This window comes from Bubalus kerabau, chromosome 14 (assembly GCF_029407905.1).
Source record: "Bubalus kerabau isolate K-KA32 ecotype Philippines breed swamp buffalo chromosome 14, PCC_UOA_SB_1v2, whole genome shotgun sequence".
Lineage (NCBI taxonomy): Eukaryota > Metazoa > Chordata > Mammalia > Artiodactyla > Bovidae > Bubalus > Bubalus kerabau.
This window is the reverse complement of record NC_073637.1, coordinates 73639205-73661158: the sequence shown is the minus strand read 5'-3', so window position 1 is coordinate 73661158 and position 21954 is coordinate 73639205. Positions and strand designations below refer to the sequence as shown.

The 21954-nt window shown below is 33.9% G+C and overlaps 1 protein-coding gene across 5 annotated transcripts in view; it reads right to left on the bottom strand.

The window, feature by feature from the left end:
* Positions 1 to 3138: 3138 nt before the first annotated feature.
* Positions 3139 to 21954, bottom strand: part of TRIQK (triple QxxK/R motif containing) — a 103360-nt gene continuing 84544 nt past the window's right edge. For all 5 annotated transcript variants that reach the window (XM_055546677.1, XM_055546681.1, XM_055546682.1 and 2 more), the window contains 2 exons: positions 11596 to 11681; positions 3139 to 6267 (listed from right to left, as the gene is read on the bottom strand). In XM_055546677.1, the coding sequence (XP_055402652.1) occupies positions 6154 to 6267; positions 11596 to 11681 (200 nt within the window). In that variant the 3' untranslated portion in view covers positions 3139 to 6153. The remainder of the gene's footprint in view (positions 6268 to 11595; positions 11682 to 21954) is intronic.

Sequence of the window (21954 nt, the reverse complement as noted above, 5' to 3'; positions counted from 1 at the left end):
AGCTAACCAAATAATTGGTAAAAATTGTTTTTAATAATTTCACTTAACATATGCTAAAGGAATGATGGAAAATCACCAGTCTGAAATGCCTAATGAGATTAATAACCTAGGAAACAATTATGAATGGATTAAAAAGCTTTAGGTAAAACTTTGATGTAAAACCTTATTTTGGAGGGAATCAGGTTACTAGCACATGAATCCGGTGACAAATTTCGGCATTGCCGTGAGACAAGCAGATATCATGTGTCTCATTAGGAATTATGAAATACCCTTGCTTTAAAAACAAATGACAACAACAAAATTGTCTGGATCTAACCTAACTTAAAACTTAACTTCTATTTTACAGAAAATAGGAAAAATAGAGGGAAAAAATGAATAAATGAATAATAAAATGGAAAAGGCCAAAGCTAGAAAGTTGAATGTTCAAAAGGACCAATAACTTGGTTTTCTCAACAATCAATGGCATGAAAGAAAGAGAGGTTTGTTGCTGACTACAGTTGACTCCTGAACAACGTGGGTTTGAACTGCAGGTGCCCACTTACATGTGGATATTTTTCAATAGTAAATACTACTACACGATCTATGGTTGGCTGAATCTTCAGATGTGGAGGAACCAGGAATATGGAGGGCTGACTGTAAGTTAGAGGCAGATTAGTCCCCATATTGTGCAAGGGTCAGCTTTAAAAGAATTTAAGAGACATACAAACAAAGGTAGTACAGATCTTGATTCAAAACCTACCTTAAATAGATATCTTAGAGACAATTAAGGACATTTGACCCTTGCCTTGGTATTAAATGATATGAGGAATGAATTATTTAATTTGATTAGCTTCTTAGTGACTAAAGAAAAAAAAAAAAAAAAACCTAACAGAAAACAAAATACCAAAGTACTTTCAGGAATGCATACTGAGATATTTGCAGGTAAAAATGTCAGCATATTTGAAATTTGCTTTAAAATACCTCAGGTTACAGAAGAAAATGGGTGGAGTATATAAAAAAAAGTGGCAAAACATTGGTAGTTGTTGAAACTAGGTGATGGGTGGATTGAAGTTCACTGTACTCTTCTCTCAAGCTTTGTGTAATACTTGTATTTAGTGGCAGATAAAGAAAGCAGGTAAGAAGAAAGACAATTGAAAAAAAAAAGCGAAGGATCAGTGATATTTCTAAGTAAAATGGTAAATATGTAGAGGCAGTTAATATAGTACGCACCAAGTTAAGTATGACAAAGTACATGTGAGGTTCATACAAACAGAGAAGGAATGTTCAAGATTGCCGAGAATTTAGAACTGAGGCAGATAGGGGAGACGGTAAAGAGTAAGTGAACAAGAGAACTCAAATAAGATGCCGAGATGGGCGCTATCTTGATCACAGATGTGGAGGAGCTAGTGCAATAAGTAAGTTTTTAATGTCTGGGTCACTTCTCTTTGGTCCACCAACTTCTCTCTCCTGTTGTTTTATGTACAGCATACTAATATGGGCTAAGACTATGACCTCCATCATTAGTCATTATACCAAGAGTTATATTTGGTCATGTTTTATTTATAAAACTTTCTTTTAAAAAACTGCTACAATTTGAGAGAATTTTAAAGATGCCTTTACCTTCACTTTATAAATATGAGAATAGGGGAAAAAAAAAAAAGGCCTCTGAATTTTGTGTTATCCTAGGATGTACAGAGAAGATAAGCCAATGAAGACCTGCCTTGTCACATTCAATAGAGCAACTGCAGAAGCAATTTGTTACAAGCAGATGGATAGTTGAACACTGAAAAGGATGATAAACTGGAACAAAATTAGATATTGAAATCAATTTCTTTTAGGCTTACCATGAAACTTCACATTTACACAAACAATTGTATTTGAAGAAGTCAGAAAAAAAAATGCCATACTAAGATGGGTGCCCATGAAAACAGAACTTTACACATGCTATAGCCTTTATAGCCACCATTTACTTGGTGGGTCCAAATATTTATAGTTCATTGTTATGACTGCCAAAACTGGCAACCACAAGGATTGTTGTCTCAATTAGGACAGTAAACAGATTGTCTCTTTTTTTAATGAAAAAATCTAAAATGTAATACTTCACAGTTTAACATGTTTATTCATCTAAACGAGCTAAAAAATAATGGTGCGACATCTGTTCGAGAGGCATTGGTACCTCAAATTTTGGCTGCCTCCCCACCAATTTGGTTGTTGTTTTAAAAAATGAAGAATAGGAGGGGGTACTGTCATCAAAAAATCTTCTGGCAAGTGAAGTATCTTATTTTTCTTGAAATACGGATCTCATGTCTGTTGCTAGGGATAAAAAAAAAATGTGTTTAACAAGGAGGCACAGTGCTGAATATGACAGCAGTTCAATTGTTTTAAATACATTTACTGACCCACTATAGATATTTCCACACTGCTATAGTTCTTTAAGCAACTCTCCCAGTTCCCTCTATATTTACCTGTATAGCTAAAACCTATACAAAATAGCAAAGTGTTTCTGTATCCACTGGATTCATCTGCTACGATATTTTCTGTAGGTTATACTGATTTTAGATATGGTGTCAGTGGAACAAAATCTAGCAAACATCCTAACCAGACTGCACTGGAGCAATTCTAATAAAAGAAGGCAGTGCTGCTAAGGCAGAAGCGGTGCGAATCTCCCCAGAGAAGCCTCAGGTAAGTGTAAAGAAGCCTAATTGCTGGTAACAAGAAAATAAAAGCTTATCTTAGATAGCCTCTGGCTCAACAACTTTATTTATAGATGAAATACATTAACATTTAAAATCTGTTTAATTTCTAGAAGTTTATTTCTGAAGCTTATCTAAAGTATAACTTGTTCTACTGAATTATCATGACTATATAATTTCAGAATCTGGAAAAATAAAGCATCTTCATTTTCACATAAATATAAACATTATAATGAAAATTTAGTTTGATTTTCAGTAAGACTGAAGATTTAGACTAAGTTAAATTTCAAACAATGAGTATGATTTTGAATGATAATTAAGATCAGAATAATGTATTTGACTTCCTGGAAAAGAGCAATATTTCTGTTTTACAATAGATCTAATGCTAGTTGTCTTGATCTTCAAGAAAACCAGGGTTAAATGTATATGTGCCCCAATACAAGCAAAGATCATAAATGCTAAGTGCTGAGTTGAAAAATATTGTGATTTTAAGTTTTATTTATTAAATGCAAATAATTTTTGACCATATATCACATGCAAAAACTGTGCCAGGCTCTGAGAAGACTAAAAGAGATTAATTTTAACATGCATTTATTAAATATATGCAGATTGCCACACTACTGAAATTACAGAAAAATAAGAATATATTCTCAGGACTTTGTAATCATCAGTTGAAATGGAAATAGTTCTATTTTATGAAAAATTGAAAAAGATTAGAAAATCTTCAAGTATTTTGTCACCTTAAAACAACAAGCCTCATACTAGTACTAAAACAGGCTTTTAGTACATTTGTTTCAAAAGAAATTCTAGATGAGGTAATATTTTTACATCTCCTCTCAGATGAATTTACATTTTCTTTATTTTGCATGCAAGATAAGATGCAGTAACCATTTTCACTTCATTCACAACATTTCCTAGGTTGTACATTAAGTCCAGCTGCATTAGTTGAAATTATTTTTTCCTGCAGAAACAGCATGTTAACAGATTCTAACATTCTGAAAAGTAATTAAATTTTTCTGTTTTTGTCTTCTGAATTACTCTGAGCAATGAATTATTGCAGGGGAAAAACCCACTCCTAAAATCTGTCTGGTGCCAGTCTCAGACTTACACCAAATACCCCTCACTATTCAAAAGTGTAGTGCCCTGAAAACCGTAGGCAGGATAACACCTCTCTGACCTCAAAGATTCAAACTAGACTTCAACCTGGGATTTCTCTATAAAAAACTGCTGCTTTCTAACTAAGGCGAGTTTGAAAAATGTGTACTTCACGAAAATAGTGTATTGTAAACATACACTGTCTCACTTTACCTGCTATTTATTAAAATCAGAATTTAGCTCTTAGAACTTACCATAAGTCAGTCAGTCATACAAACAGACCAGCCATAGACTCAGAGTATTGGTAAAACTATGTAATGAAACTTGCCTATAATCATACTATGTTTAGCCTAATATTCATTATTATCAAAAACAACATTTTCTCCCAAAGAATACCTCAATGGTGAACAGGATAATAAATTATTTTTTCAGGGTAATGAATTTTCAAACATTTCTAAGAGTATAATCATGTATTTTAAATACTATAAATTCTGTTATATCTCACTTGGATAGGTATCTAATAAACAAGTATTACATATCCTTGCATTTAAATTACCACTGAAATTAGAAATAATCTTTATTTAATACGACTGCATTTAGCACCAGATGGGAGGGAAAATAACTAAATGAAAATTGTTCACGTAAATGTGATAGGAGTAAGGGAAAACAGTATTTCTTGACATGTGGCATGTCACTCAGGAAAGTAAAAGACCCATCATATCCAAAATGCCAGCTTGGATATTCCCTTGCCACCCACTTCACAAACAGACATACCACATGGCATTAAATGCTGCAACCTTTCCTAAAAATGCCACTTGGATTGGTCCACTGTGGTGAGTGTATAGGAACTCTTGGTCTGTCTCTTAAGTTTGTGATTTCAAGGGGAAGAATCCAGTAAATAGCATTGGCTAAATTCTGCCCTCAGCTGTTTGACAAAAAGGATCTATGAGGATACTGGATCTTTTGGCTGTTTGCATCTAATGAAATAAATTAAACTACTTGAAAAAATTCTATAGAACAAAATGCTATATATAGCCACATTCAACTATCTGCAAAAGTCTCAAAGATATTTATCAAAACTTTGTTCTCTTGGTGAGTATGGAAACAATCTTTAACATTTTATTTACTCTTTATAAATACACTATAAAACACCTTAAGAACATGTTGCAAACTATTCATTTTCTATACACATTTATATAAGGTAGTAACTAACGACTCTGCTGTGGACACGTATTTTTCCATTTTCTAAGCTTAATGTATTTGTGTGCTGTAAAAATATTTTAAAAATCCACTACCAGTAAAAAATATTGAATACATTAGTCATTATAACCCAACAAATGTAAAATACCTTGAAAAATCATATAAACAAAAAACTCCATATGCAGGTAATATAAGACACATATTTTCTTCTATGACTTGCTTTTCACAAGAGAGTCTTAATTGATTTAATTCCCAAGAGGCAAAGTACAATTTTGTAAAACAAGTCTGCATTGTTCAGATATGAGACAACCCAAGAAAGTGCCTCTGAGTAGGTAGGACTTCTGCTATGACTGTTGTATGAAAAAGACTGCACAGTTAGATGACAGATTGTTACTCACTAACGAGAGGGGCAAACTGATACAGCAAGCAGCCAGAACAACATAATTAAAAAAGGATTCCAAGTTTATATTAGTAGAGTAATAAGTTAATTAAAATCAAGATCAACTGAACTTTCTATGTATACCAGTTCAGACAGCCCAAGAGGAAAGAAACTCTATTTTCGAGACATATGTGACTCTTTGAGCTTCTGTCATCCAGGTGCCATTTCTGATGGAGCACATGTGCACTGAACAGTTGGCAAAGAAGGAAAAAGATTACGGTAGATGTATGTGCAGATAGTCTCTCTAATGATATAAAATACGCCTGGAAAGAAAGCAGGGCTTCTTTGTAAAATGAAAAATGTCCCATGACTTTTCATTCCTTCTTAGGCGCTCAGTGTGACTAGAGAATGCTTCTGGAAATGAGGATATATACTTCCACTCACGATGTATATGGAACAAAACAGATTTGGTGATCTGCATGTGATGGAGTTATTCACATAAATTGCCTAAGACATCCGAAGAATTTAGGATCTGTTTCCCATTTTATCAAAATGCACCATGAATAGGTTGCCTGTCAAAGTAGAAAGATTTATAAGAGTATCTGGTAGCACACATATTATACTACATTGCTAGGTAAGGTTCTTTTCTTGATATCCTACACAACTACTTAAAAAGATATTTCTGCAAACTGAAAATACCAGCAGAAAAAAATTCAAGATCTTGTTGTCTCAGTACTTCAGAAAGTATTGGTCCCTAGAGGTGCTTTTATAAAATTATTTCCTTTTCATGCATGGATTGCTGCTCAACTAATCTTCATCTGGTTCCAGATCAGGGTCAACATCTGTGGACAGTCTGAGATAAAAGAAAGCATAGAAAGCCAGCAGGAGGGCCAGAATAGCTGCAAGCACAAGGCCAACTTCCTGAGGAAGGAAAAAAAAAAAAGTAGATTTGAAATTCATGAAATGCGATTGGTTAATGTTATCAGTTTCATGACATTAAAAAAAAAAAGTCTAGAATGATCACATTCTTTTTGTTTAACACTTTCTGTCATTAAGCAAAGAAACTTATTTTGTGGTTGAGGACACCTATTATAATGGCAAGTACATCAGTGGGTGGGCTTCCCTGGTGGCCTGGAAAATCCCACAGACAGCGGAGCCTGGTGGGCTACAATCCATGGGGTCGCAAAGGAGTCAGCTATGACTTAGTGACTAAACAACAACATCAGTGGGTATAATAACAGAAGTATATTCATACCTGTTATTACTTTTATTTAGCTTGTGTCTTTCTAATAATAACACTAACATTTACAATTTTAATATATTTTCATAGTTTAGATATCAAACTGTTGGATGCAAGCAGTGCAGTTTGCACCTACACAGTTTATCTTTCTCTGTATTTCTTGCTTCAGCGCATTTATTATTAGTTATAGCAATTGGACACAGATTCTAAAATGATCACTCCTTTTCTAACGGGAAGAAACAACTATAACAAGTTTCTAGATTACGTCTCTGCACTAGTGCCACCTGGGAAGCCCATAAACATCCTTATTAAATATTATTTTGTTAAAACTCTTATTTTTAACTTCTAAATTCTACAGTTTACAATGTGGTAGAACAAAACGGAATACTCTTGGGTCATGAAGCATGATGTGATATGATAGAATTATCACAACTATGAAGGATGGTCCTGGGTACTTCACTTAGTGATCTGATGCAGATTATATTGATTACGTTGAAATAATAGCCAGGAAGTTTACCACATACACAGGAGCAAAATCATATTATTTTTTAGAAAATCTATAAACTTTTTGTATTGATATAGAGACAGACCATGAAGGAATTTTCTCAATGTTAGCATATCACTTGGCTAAACAGAAAAAAGAATAAATAATGCCAGTACAGTATCCTAAAGGGCTTAAATATTCCCTTCTAATTTTCACTTTCATATCACACCCCTTCCTGATACTATTTTATGGAGAAACCATTTATTTGCATTTAATACAAATGTAGCTTTCATAAGCCACTTAATAAACTTTAAAGACAATAAAATCAATTTGGTTTATAATAAACATTTCATTTTTACCTGAATTTTGAAATTACAACTGGATATTTTATATAAATTTTTAGCTTTATAATTACATTTTTTTGAAAATGTATAAAATAAATATACATTTATTTTATATTATTAATTTATTTTATATTATTAATATACTGAAAGCTATAAAAATAAATATTGATGAAAATCATGGGGTTGAAAGATTTAGTGTCAACTATTTTTGTTAAGATTTGATTTTTAAATCTACTTTAATGAAATCAAAACAAAACAAAAATTACTCTATCAATAAAATGCCAAATTAAAGTGAATTCTTCTCTGTTGCAGTTGGAATACTTTGGCATCTCAAAAGGGCACGGCAGCATCAGACAGGTTTCATTTATTTTCTCGTATCCACAGCTGTGCTCCCAGACCCATCTGGTTACACAGCTACTAATTTTAAGAGGACGTAATAAACAAGTGACACACAACTGCAAACTCCATCTGTTCTGTGTAGTGGACAACAAAACTGTTCAACAGCAGTCACCATTCACATCAGCTTAACACAAGAATAAAGTTTTTACTCTTGATTGGAGGCCATGATTCTCATTCTCACTAATAATCACCTCTAATTGCTGCTTTTCAACTCCTTCTTATCCTTTCAAGCAACACTGTTTCACCTTCATTGTACATGTTTAGAATATCCAGAGGCATAAAAAAGAGGTTTAAGGGTAGAAAGTAGAGAACATTCATAGAATACAACTTCAGAGGATCTATTAATTCAATTAAGTCTATTCACTATACTATGTTATGCAGGTGAGGCTCAAGAAGTATTGGATGAGGAGGTACAGCAAATCATTTTTGTCAAAATGTCCCTTTTCTGTTAAAGAGATTATTCCTGTGGGGACTGCATGTTTGGAAGGTTAAACCTGTGGTAAAATTGGAAAACACTGCCTTCAGAATGCTGGTTATGCTAATCATAACCTATACCCCTAAGACATTGATGACTGTCCTTGCCCTTGGCCATTTTTGGCTTTAGATCAGAAATAACAAAAAAGAATAAAAATAATAATTCCAGGTGGCTCATGTTAGCAAGATCTGGTTGACATTTGAATATGTCATTTATATAACAGATAAATCAAATTTTGATCCTTATTATTTTATTATAATTATTTTTCAAATAAACTTCATAAACCACTTAATAAATATAGATTTTTTCCTTGTAAATACTAGGAAACAGGTATTTGCATTCTAAAATTTTTTTTTACTAATTTGCAATTCTTGAAAAAAGTTTTCAAGTTGAACAGCAACCAAATAGCAAATATTGGTCATGCAAATATTTTGTAGGTGGTACACTTTACTGGGTCATAAATTATTTTATTTACATTGGTAAGAGACAGGAACCAAAAATAGCTTCACAATAGAAATTAATTCACATTTTGAAGTAGCCATATTCATGTCTTATTCTAAATCATTACTGTTTCTTGAATTTTTCTATTGCTAAACATTCATTTATTAAAACGCACTGGAAGCCCCTGAGGGTAAGGTACCCTACTGTGTAATTTTTATATCTCATATCCATGATTCCTCAGTCAATTGATTTTAGATGGTACTGAAATCTGGAAGTGGTTTCTTGTAAAAATTTCTCCAAAATAATTATGTTTTTTCTTTCCTTTCACAGGTTCTACAATATGGTAATACAATTTCTAAATAAATAATGAAGGATTGAGTCAGATTTATATAATTCATATGTAAGGTATATATTAAAATTATAGACTGCTTTGAAAACTTTACCGCAATAACATCCACAATACTATCTTCACAACAAAACTAAGAACGTTTTGTAATATGTAGTATAGTCACACAAGGCAGACTTAGTTGAAGTAGGGGATCTTTAGGCCAATGACAAGCATCCAAGGAAAGTCTTATTTATGCAAACCAGTAATAGCTACTTCAAACACATATTTATGTTAAGTGTTTTCATTGTATCATTGTATTATTTAACTCTCCCAACTATTCTGTGAGGTAAATGGCATAAAATCCATTTTACAAATGTGCTATCTTAGACTCTGCATCATTATAACAGTAGAGGAAAGAAGCAAGTGATTCTAGGCCTCTTTATTCTGTGTGCAATTTTATCATTGCTGTTATTTTTCTATTCCATGCAGTTGTTCATATTTTCTATAGATTTATATTATTTGAAGAGCGTAACTATGATTCCCTCTAAAAACTAAGTAGTCAAGTGATAAAAGATACCATTACGGTCATCCTGTATTAACCAGGTAAGAGTCAAACATGTCTGATGTTTGTTAGTCCTTAGTTGCTTCTCTGACATTATCGCTATGGATAAAATCACTCACCAGGGAAATTAAATAGCATTAAATGGCAATCCTGAAAGAAACTTCGTTATTTAAAATACTATGCTAAAATGACAAGGCAATCAAAGTTTGACAGGGCAAGCTAATTAGGATGCTAGATTTGAAATGTAAAACACCTCCATGGTTCTGATTCTAAAAAGTTTCCTATCATTTTAATGGGGATTTCACATAAATTTTCAAGCAAAGTAAATGGTGTTTAAGGCTAAGGTTTTTGTTTTTCACAGGTTTACAAATCAAAATGCTTTGCTAGTTTATTAAAAAGGAGCTACGTTTTTGAGGTCAAAAACTTTTCTGTATGTGCTTTAAATCATAAATGAAATCTAAGAACAATTTTTTTTCTCATAAGAGAGAAATTCTATATTGTTTTGAAAAAATACTTTAAATGACTGTACTGTAAAGTAGACTTATACTAGAAATATGGTTATTTCCTCCAAGTAAAACCATAGCAAAAATTATAAGAGCCAATGAAAAAGGAAGTGTATGGGAAAGTGGTATACATCAATAAATGCACGGCTGCACTGTTTTCAAATTCTAATTTATAGTTTCTCATTATATTGTGCCGCAAGTAGAGTGTGCTACCCCGATATTTTTCTGACAAAACAAAAGCAAAGTACTGTATTATGAAAGATAAAAGTAAATGACACATTCCTTTCCTGGAAAATGACAAGACCATGCTCTCACTACAAAAGACAATCATCAGGTAACTAACTGCAAAATAAGGAAATAAGCACTGGTTTTAGAAAGTTCATGTCATAGAAATAATTTTAAAGATGAATGAAATTTCATGTGAAATTAGAAGAAAATGTCAAAAGATTAATCTCTCTCTTTTAAATAAAAAGGTAATTCACTTTTTTTTTTTTTTTCATTAAAAACCGACACACAGAACTAACTGAGGAGACTATTGTGAAAATACACCACAGCACACGGCAATGCTTGATCTAAATCAGCAACCAGGAATAAAAAGAAGGCCGTGTTTTGTGATTATAATAGCAAATTCTGGAAGACAACCAAATATATCATCTGGCAGTTCAACAGCTGTTACAGCTTGGTAGTAATACCTTGGCATTTGCTATAAGCTATAACTTAGAAAAATTGATTTTTCATCTGCCAGATAAAAACCAAAATCTCCTTTTAACATTTTAATATTTAAATAAAATATATGTACTAGCCACTTTTACACATTTGACAGTGGAGCCACCAAAATAATTTTTCTATTTATAGTTTAATTTTACTCTAAATACTTGGCAGAGTTGACATGAGTAATAATGTAAATGTAATTTTGTTGAACTTCATTGTGATAGCACATTGGATTATCTGTTAACATCATTCTCAATAGCTTTTATCCTTCTTAAGCAGTAAAAACACTGGTTTTTTAAAAGAACATCGTCTGGGAACATCATTAGAATTTCATCATCCAGAGTACTGACAACTAAACCAATATATGAGCAAAATTATGTATATTAGTGACCTAAGTATATACAATTATAATTAAAATATAAACAACCATAAAGTGCAATTTTTTGCAAGTGAGAAAAGTTTTTGATCCAGGCCACATATATCACTGAAGTGAAACAGAAGCTACAGAAAAAGTATGTTGCAACTTTAAGTGTAACTGGTTCTCTTAAGTGATATTGGGTCTTAATCTAAGACCTGATAAAATCTTAGAATGGGAAGGATGTTTCTCATTAAGTAAATTCTTTTCAAAAGCCTTTAATTCCGGCATTTGACTTAGATTTTGAAATGTCATAAAACATTTAGAATTCAATATTTATGCAATCCATTGTAGAAAATGAAGTGGCAGGCAATATATCAAATTTTAAAGTTATCAAATATAGGTACCTTTATGCCAATTGCTGTTTTCTTTGCTTCTGCTTTTAATTTAGTTGCTCGTAAAATAGGTTTGGTTTTTTTATAATCCTGTTTACCTAAAAAGAAATAATTTCAGACAATGAGCTATAATTCAAGTTTAATAGCCATCTGAAATGTCAAAGAACTTTTAGAGTAAACCTGGAACACAAAGTTGCAAAGTAATTCCCAGTTACAGAAACCATAAACTGGTCACCCTAAAAGGTCAACTTTTCTTTCTCCTACTTTTTCAGGAAGACGACTTGACAGACATATTCAGTTTCCTGTGACGTGAATATCAACAAAGATTAAAAAAAAATCCCTTTAGAGAATAAGATGTTTAAAGCAAAGGCCATCTGGAGCATTTGGAGACAAATATGGAAATAAATGAATATATATAAGATCCCATTAAATAGGTAAGGTTAAATGTCTTTATCCTGGAGAGGGGCATGGCAACCCACTCCAGAATTCTTGCCTGGAGAATGCCCATGGACAGAGGAGCCTGGCGGCTACAGTCCATGGAGTCACAAGAGTTGGGGACAACTGAAGTGACTTAGCATGCAGGGAAACAATTTTGTCTTGGTAACTAAAGAGTAACAGTTTATTAGAAATTTTATTATGATATATCAAATATTCAATAATCAATTTGAGAAATATTCTCAAGCTTTCTCTAGGTAAGATATTGAAGACTGATCTGAATTAACTTTCAATTCATTAGAAAAAAATATTTAACTTCTGTTTGTTATCAATGGAGGACAGAATAAATATGGCTTGATAAATGATCCAGGGTAGCTATATTGAAATATTAGTTTCAATCTTCTTTTCCAAATTTAACAACCAGAAATGAACAAAATTGAGTTCGAGTCACAAAATTTGCTTTTTGCTGTGTACCATCTGGTGACCCCACTAATGAGTAACAAAAGAGCTATTACACAGCCTGTGAGGAAAATAGATTTAACAACAATAACAACAACAAAAACACTGACTAGAATAATATACATATTTTTGTTAACCAAACTCTTAGCTAAGAATTGAGTCAAATGAGGGTCAAATATAAGCATATGTCATTCTGAGTGGGAATTAACATTTAACCAAATAATCTCTTTGAGTATTTTATATTCTCTTATTTGGCCACACTGAAGTAAGCCTGAAAGCAGTTTATCTAAAGTATATCATCAAAGTGTAATGTGCAATATATTTCTTAATGTGTTTGCTAATGATTCAAAAATATCTTTAAAATTCTATTAGATTTTTAGAATTAGAAATGGCAGGGAGAAGTGAGATAAATAGACTGGAATAACAAAGAAATGCCATATTTGTGTTTGTCAGACACAGAAAAGTATTTGTTTGGCTGAAGAATTATGTTTTTATTAAAGAAGAGTGTATGCTATTTTCTTAACTGTATGGTATAGCAGTCATTCTGGATCTATGAGCATGCAGAAGTCTAATAAATATTATTTGATGGTAGAGCTTAATGATCCAGAAATGAGCCAATTGTAAGAATGTATATCAAATGATCTAAATTTAAATTATACAATGAACAAAATACAGAAAAATACTACTCTGACCCATTTTAAATTAGCAACATTTAATTTTGCTGAAAAAAAACCTTGACAAGTGTTCACTCAGATTTCACATTCTCAATAGTCAAACTATTCATGTCATTATTCCTGCTGAGATATAAACAGTTCAGAACAATGAAACTGGTGACACATCAAATGTCTCCACTCATGGTTACAAAACAAATTTTTAATGAGAATCTAAAAAGAAATTTCATTATTATGTATATGAAGCCAAGGAGTCATTTCTTATATTATCTTATATATGCCCTATAACAAACTCTGGGTGCAAGAGGGGCAAAATAAATAAACAAAAAAGAATTATCTTAACCCATTTGCTTTTCATAGACATACAGTATTTTGGATGATGTGTCTGTCATAAAATAGATTAAAAAAATGCCTAAAAGAGTCAATGTTAAAGTGGGATTTTATCATTCTACTTCACTTTCCGTTGGCTAAATAATGCATTCTATTTCAATTCAACTCCTATAATCTCTTAAAGAATAATATTTATAGATTTTTATTAAAGTTGATACAAACATTTGAAGCTATATTTATAATAAATAGTTTTAAAAATTATTGCACACCTCATACCTCAAAAGGTATATCTGTCATTAATGTAGCATTCTCTTTGCCGACTATGATATCCAAAAGTATATACTGCAAAATGTGGTTTCATTCTGCTAAGGGAAAACATTTACAGGGACATCTGCTAAGTTCTTTGTAACTAAAACCAGATCTTTCCTTTATATCCAATGAGAATTTTAACATTTTTTTATGGCTTCAAAAAATACCTATGCCCACATGATCATAAAAATATAAAAAAGAAGCTCTTGACTTTGCTTACTTACACCTAGGAAAAAACACTTTTATATAATCTAGATTTTATATGTAGGCAAATTCTGAAATCCAGTTGGATCTGATTCTGATTACATCAGTAACACAATAATCAAAGTAGCAACTTAGCAATTGCTCATTATATTTTATATTAGGGAAATTCAAGCCCATGAAGCTAATACAGGGTCTCAATCATCTCATTTTTCTCTTCTCATTTTCACTATTCATCACATTTACATATTTGAATTTCCCATGATACAGTTTAAGTAGCAAAAGTTTTCTCCCCCAACAAAAGCATCTCCTTAATTTCTGATGTACTGATTTATGTCTCTCTCCAATATAAGCCTATTATTTCATTTTATTTTTAAATTATCATACAGTAAAGTCAACAATTTTTTCTTTCAGTGTACAGTTATATCAATTTTAATGCTTATACACAGATTCATGTAATTACTACTACAGTCTAGATATAGAAAATTTATCTTGGGTTTGGCCAAAACCTTCATTTGTATTTTTCTATAACATCTTACAGAAAACTCTCTGGCACTATCCTTCTACACTCAACCTCCCTCCAACCCATAATTCCTGGCAATCACTGATCTATTGTCTATTTATCTAGCTTTGTCTTTTCAATAATGTGGCAATAATGTGACAAAGGCTTTTTTATTCAGCATCAATTCAGTTCAGTTCAGTTCCTCAGTCATGTGTGATTCTTTGCGACCCCATGGACTGCAGCACGCTAGGCTTCCCTGTCCATCACTTACTCCTGGAGCTTACTCAAACTCATGTCCACCTAGTTGGTGATGCCATCCAACCATCTCATCCTCTGTCATCCCCTTCTCCTCCTGCCTTCACCCTTCCCAGCATTAGGATCTTTTCTAATGAGTAAGTTCTTCCCATCAGGTGGCCAAAGTATTGGAGTTTCAGCTTCAGCATCAGTCCTTCCAATGAATATTCAGGACTGATTTCCTTTAAAATTGACTGGTTTTATCTCCTTGCAGTCCAAGGGACTCTCAAGAGTCTTCTCCAACACCACAGTTCAAAAGCATCAGTTCTTTGGTGCTCAGCATTCTTTATGGCCCAACTTGCACATTCATGCCTGACTACTGGAAAAGCTATGGCTTTGACTAGACAGATCTTTGTTGGCAAAGTCAAGTCTCTGCTTTTGAATATGCTGTCTAGGTTGGTCATAGCTTTTCTTCCAAGGACCAAGCATCTTTTAATTTCATGGCTGCAGTGATTCTGGAGCCAAAGAAAATAAAGTTTTTCACTGTTTCCATTGTTTCCCCATCTATTTCCCATGAAGTGATGGGACCAGATGTCATGATCTTAGTTTTCTGAATGTTGAGTTTTAAGCCAGCTTTTTCACTCTCCTCTTTCACTTTCATCAAAAGGCTCTTTAGTTCTTCTTCACTTTCTGCCTTAAGGGTGGTGTCATCTGCATATCTGAGGTTATTGATATTTCTCCCAGCAACCTTGATTCCAGCTTGTAAGCACATCATCCAGCCCAGCATTTCTCATGATGTACTACTCTGCATATAAGTTAAATAAGCATGTGACAATATACAGTCTTAACATACTCCTTTCCTGATTTGGAACCAGTCTGTTGTTCCATGTCCAGTTCTAACTGTTGCTTCCTGACCTGCATACAGATTTCTCAGGAGGCAGGTCAGGTGGTCTGGTATTCTCATCTCTTGAAGAATTTTCCATAGTTTATTGTGATCCACACAGTCAAAGGCTTAATCAATAAAGCAGAAATAGATGTTTTTCTGGAACTCTCTTGCTTTTTCAATGATCCAACGGCTGTTGCCAATCTGATCTCTGGTTCCTCTGCCTTTTCTAAAACCAGCTTGAACATCTGGAACTACATGGTTCTCGTACTGAAGCCTGGCTTGGAGAATTCTGAGCATTATTTTGCTAGCATGTGAGATGAGTGCAATTGTGCAGTAGTTTAAGCATTCTTTGGCATTGCCTTTCTTTGGGATTGGAATGAAAACTGACCTTTTCCAGTCCTGAGTTTTCCAAATTTGCTGGCATATTGAGCGCAGCACTTTCAAAGCATCATCTTTTAGGATTTGAAATAGCTCAACTGGAATTCCATCACCTCCACTAGCTTTGTAGTGATGCTTCCTAAGGCCCACTTGACTTTGCATTCCAGGATGTCTGGCTCTAGGTGAGTGATCATATTTACCTTTTAAAAAATTGCCAAACCGTCTTTCAGTGTGGTTGCATTCGCACCAAAAACAAATTAGAGTTCTGATAGTTTTTCATCACCACTAGCACTTGGTATTATTTTATCTAGGTTATCTAATTTTTCAGTGTATAATTGTCTGTACTATTCCCTTATTAAAGTGAAAGTCATTCAGTCGTGTCTGACTCTTTGCCACCCCACGGACTATATAGACCATGGTATCCTCCAGGCTAGAATACTGCAATGGGTAGCCTTTCCCCTTTCCAGCTCTCCAAGCTTGTTGGAGAGCTTCCCAACCCAGGAACTGAACTGGGGTCTCCTGCATTGCAGGTGGATTCTTTACCAACTGAACTATCAAGAAAGCCCGTATTCACTTATAATCCATGGTATAGTTGTAAGATTGATAGTATTCTGGCTTATTTTATTATTGGTATTAGTACTATTTTTTTTCTCCCTTAGATAGTCTAACTAAAGATTTTTCAATTTCATCTGTCTTTCTAAATAACAACATTTGGGTTTTATTGATTTCTTTCTACAGATTTTCTTTTTCATATTATATTTCCACTCTAATCTTTCTTATTTCCTTCCTTCACATTGCTTTGAGTTCAGTTTGCTCTTGTTTTTCAATTTTTTTAGATAGAGATAAAGGTTATTGATTTTAAATCTTTTTTATTAATAATGTCATTAACAGGTATAAATTTACATCTAAATACTGCTTTATCAGCATCTCATAAGTCATAAAGGAGAAGAAAAAATTATATACAAAAACACTTGTAGATATATTTACCTATGCAGTCACTTTTATTGATGTTAGCTTATTTTTTCTTTGTGGATTCTAACTACTGTCTTATGGATTTTGATTTTAGCCTACAGAACTTCCTCGAGCGTTTCTTGTAGCGCAAGTGTGCTACTGATGGATTTTCTGGTTTTGTTTATCCAAGAACACATTAATTTCTCCCTTTTTTAAAGGATAGTTTTGCTTGGTACAGAATTCTTGATTGGCACTCCTTTGCTTTCATCACATCAATTCACTCTTTATGTCTGACTCTCAACAATTTTCTTATCATGTGGTCAGGTGTGGATCTCTTTCAGTTTATCTTACTCAAAATTTTGTGAGGTTCTTGAATATACAAATTAAAGTTTTTCATCATATCAGAGAAAGTTTTGGACATTATTTTTTCAAATATTATTTTTGACCCTCTCTCTTCTTCCTCTTATTCTAGAACTATTATTATGCATAGACTTGTAGTCTGGATAGAGTCCTGCAGGTATCTATGGCTCTGTTCCTATTTAACCACATCTCATTCATTATTTTTATGTAATGTTTTTCAAACTGGATAATCTCAATAACCTCTCTTCATGTTCCCTGTTTCTCCTATAAGGTTAAACCTACTGTGAAGCTCTTTAAGTGAAATTTTTATATTTATTATTATATTTTTTCAACTCTAGAATTTCTATTCCCTTCTATACATAATTTACATTTCTATAATATTATTCTCTATTTGTTGAGACATCATTCACATACATCAAGTCTTTAGACATGGTTTTCTTTAGTTTTTTGAACATATTTAAAATGAATGATTTAAAGTCTTTGTCTAGTAAGTCCAAAGTTTGAGCTTCTTTAGGGACACTTTCTATCCTTTTTCTGTGCATGGACCATAATTTGCTAATTTTTTTTCATACTTTTTGTAGAAAACAGTTTTCTACAAAATAATGTTATGTGGCAACAGTTAAATAATGTAAAATGGCAACTCTGCAAAACAGACCTCCCCTAGAATTTGTCGTTACTGGTCTTTGTTCTTCTTTTGTTGGTGTTAGTGTTTGTCTCTTTGTTTAGTGACTTTAATGGGCCAATTCTGTAGAGTCTGTATTCTTTGTCATATGGAATCACTTCCATAAATGTTCATCTAGAAACTGGATAGATATTGTCTTAAATGTCTTGAACCAGTAAATCTTTCAGGTTTGTTGAAGAGATGTTTCATGCTTTAACAGGACTTCATACTCCTGCCTTAGCCTTCACTTCCTGCTAGCTTCCTCAAGATCAGCAAGAAGTGAGAGTTTATAGCTTGCCCAGGTCTTTACTGAACATGGCATAGCTCTCCACAGGTTCATGACTTTCTAGATCCCCAAGAATCTATCAGGGATTTTCAAAGACACTATGAATATCTCATTATCTGGTCTAAAAAAAAAAAAAAATTTTTTTAGGTCAGCCTCATGCTAGTAATGCTGCCTCAGGCAGCTGTGATATTTAATGCTTGCCATGGATTGTATTTCCCAAATGCCATCAGGAAAGGACTCTTTACACAGAATGAAGAGTTTATTTGACCTGCCAAATAAAGACAAGGTCAAATAAAGACAAGTTCTTTGATTAGCTCTAGTAATTTTCTGGTGGAGTCTTTAGGGTTTTCTATGTAGAGGATCATGTCATCTGCAAACAGGGAGAGTTTTACTTCTTCTTTTCCAATTTGGATTCCTTTCTTTTTCCACTCTGATTGCTGTGGCCAAAACTTCCAAAACTATGTTGAATAGTAGTGGTCAAAGTAGGCACCCTTGTCTTGTTCCTGACTTTAGCAGAAAATTACTAGAGCTAATCAATGAATATAGTAAAGTTGCAGGATATAAAATCAACACACAGAAATCCCTTACATTCCTATACACTAATAATGAGAAAATAGAAAGAGAAATTAAGGAAACAATTCAATTCATCATTGCAACAAAAAGAATAAAATACTTAGGAATATATCTACCTAAAGAGACTAAAGACCTATATATAGAAAACTATAAAACACTGGTGAAAGAAATCAAAGAGGACACTAATAGATGGAGAAATATACCATGTTCATGGATCAGAAGAATCAATATAGTGAAAATGAGTATACTACCCAAAGCAATCTATAGATTCAATGCAATCCCTATCAAGCTACCAACGGCATTCTTCACAGAGCTAGAAGAATAATTTCACAATTTGTATGGAAATACAAAAAACCTCGAATAGCCAAAACAATCTTGAGAAAGAAGAATGGAACTGGAGGAATCAACCTGCCTGACTTCAGGCTCTACTACAAAGCCACAGTCATTAAGACAGTATGATACTGGCACAAAGACAGAAATATAGACCAATGGAACAAAATAGGAAGCCCAGAGATAAATCCACACACCTATGGACACCTTATCTTTGACAAAGGAGGCAATGGAGAAAAGACAGTCTCTTTAACAAGTGGTGCTGGGAACTCTGGTCAACCACTTGTAAAAGAACGAAACTAGAACACTTTCTAACACCATATACAAAAATAAACTCAAAATGGATTAAAGATCTAAGCATAAGACCAGAAGCTATAAAACTCCTAGAGGAGAACATAGGCAAAACACTCTCCGACATAAATCACAGCAGGATCCACTATGACCCACCTTCCAGAATACTGGAAATAAAAACAAAAATAAACAAATGAGACCAAATTAAAATTAAAAGCTTCTGCACAACAAAGGAAACTATAAGCAAGATGAAAAGGCAGCCTTTAGAATGGGAGGAAATAATAGCAAATGAAGCAACTGACAAACAACTAATCTCAAAAATATACAAGCAACTCCTGCAGCTCAATTCCAGAAAAATAAACGACCCAATCAAAAAATGGGCCAAAGAACTAAACAGACATTTCTCCAAATACAACATACAGATGGCTAACAAACACATGAAAAGATGCTCAACATTACTCATTATCAGAGAAATGCAAATCAAAACCACTATGAGGGACCATTTCACGCCAGTCAGAATGGCTGCGATCCAAAAGTCTACAAGCAATAAATGCTGGAGAGGATGTGGAAAAAAGGGAACTCTCTTACACTGTTTGTGGGAATGCAAACTAGTACAGCCACTATGGAGAACAGTGTGGAGATTCCTTAAAAAACTGGAAATAGAACTGCCTTATGATCCAGCAATCCCACTGCTGGGCATACACACTGAGGAAACCAGAAGGGAAAGAGACATGTGTACCCCAATGTTCATCACAGCACTATTTATAATAGCCAGGACATGGAAGCAACCTAGATGTCCATCAGCAGATGAATGGACAAGAAAGCTGTGGTACATATACACAATGGAGTATTACTCAGCCATTAAAAAGAACACATTTGAATCAGTTCTAATGAGGTGGATGAAGCTGGAGCCTATTATACAGAGTGAAGTAAGCCAGAAAGAAAAACACCAATACAGTATACTAATGCATATATATGGAATTTAGAAAAATGGTAATGACAACCCTGTATGCGAGACAGCAAAAGAGACACAGATGTATAGAACAGTCTTTTGGACTCTATGGGAGAGGGAGAGGGTGGGATGATTTGGGAGAATGGCATTGAAACATGTATAATATCATATAAGAAATGAAACGCCAGTCCAGGTTCGATGCAGGATACAGTATGCTTGGGGCTGGTGCTCTGAGATGACCCAGAGGGATGGTACGGGGAGGGAGATGGGAGGGGGGTTCAGGATGGGGAACATGGGTACACCTGTGGAGGATTCATGTTGATGTATGGCAAAACCAATTCAATATTGTAAAGTAATTAGCCTCCAATTAAAATAAATAAATTTAAATTAAAAAAAAAAAAAGACAAGTTCTGAGAATGGGGATATGCAGTGAGTTGCCGGATGGGTCAAATAGTGACAGTTCTCAGAGGATGGGATTTGGGGTAGCCCCAGATCCATTCCACCTTCTCCAGTGACTGCAGGCTGCTGTCTTTCATGACTGTTATCATTGTAAGGTTCAGGAGAGGAAAATGGTACACTAAGGCGAGTTAAACAAAACAAAGCTCAATGCTTTTACTCAGATTTAGCTGTTTTTCTCAAATAAATGTACTTGCAAGGTTTTAAAATTTGTATTAATTTACAGATTTTTTAAAAGGTTGATTTTGACAATTTTTTGCCATTGTTCTTGCTTATATAGAGAGTAGACTTTTTTAATTTAATTTTTAAATGTTTTTATGATGTTTTGTTGGTTTCTGCTGTTCAGTCACTCAGTCATGTCCGACTCTTTGCAACCCCATGGACTGCAGCATGCCAGGCCTCCCTGTCCATCACCAACTCCCGGAGTTTACTCAAACTTAAGTCCATTAAGTTGGTAACACCATCTAACCATCTCATCCTCCGTCATTCCCTTCTCCTCCCGCCTTCAATCTTTCCCAGAATCAGGGCCTTTTCAAATGAATCAGCTCTTTGCATCAGGCGGCCAAACAATTGGGAGTTTCAGCTTCAGTCCTTACAATGAATATTCGGGACTGATTTCCTTTAGCATGGACTGGTTGGATCTCCTTGCAGTCCAAGGGACTCTCAAGAGTCTTCTCCAACACCACAGTTCAAAAGCATCAATTCATAGGTGCTCAGCTTTCTTTATAATCCAACTCTCACATCCATACATGACTACTGGGGAAAAAAAAAAAAAAGCCTTGACTAGACGGGACTTTGTTGGCAAAGTAATGTCTCTGCTGTCTAGGTTGGTCATAATTTTTCTTCCAAGGAGTAAGTGTCTTTTTATTTCATGGCTGCAGTCACCATCTGCAGTGATTCTGGAGCCCCCCCAAAAAAAGTCTGGCACTGTTTCCACTGTTTCTCTATTTGCCATGAAGTGATGGGACCAGATGTCATGATCTTAGTTTCTGAATGTTGAGCTTTAAGCCAACTTTTTCACTCTCTTCTTTCACTTTCATCAAAAGGCTCTTTAGTTCTTCTTCACTTTCTGCCATAAGACTGCTGTCATCTGCATATCTGAGGTT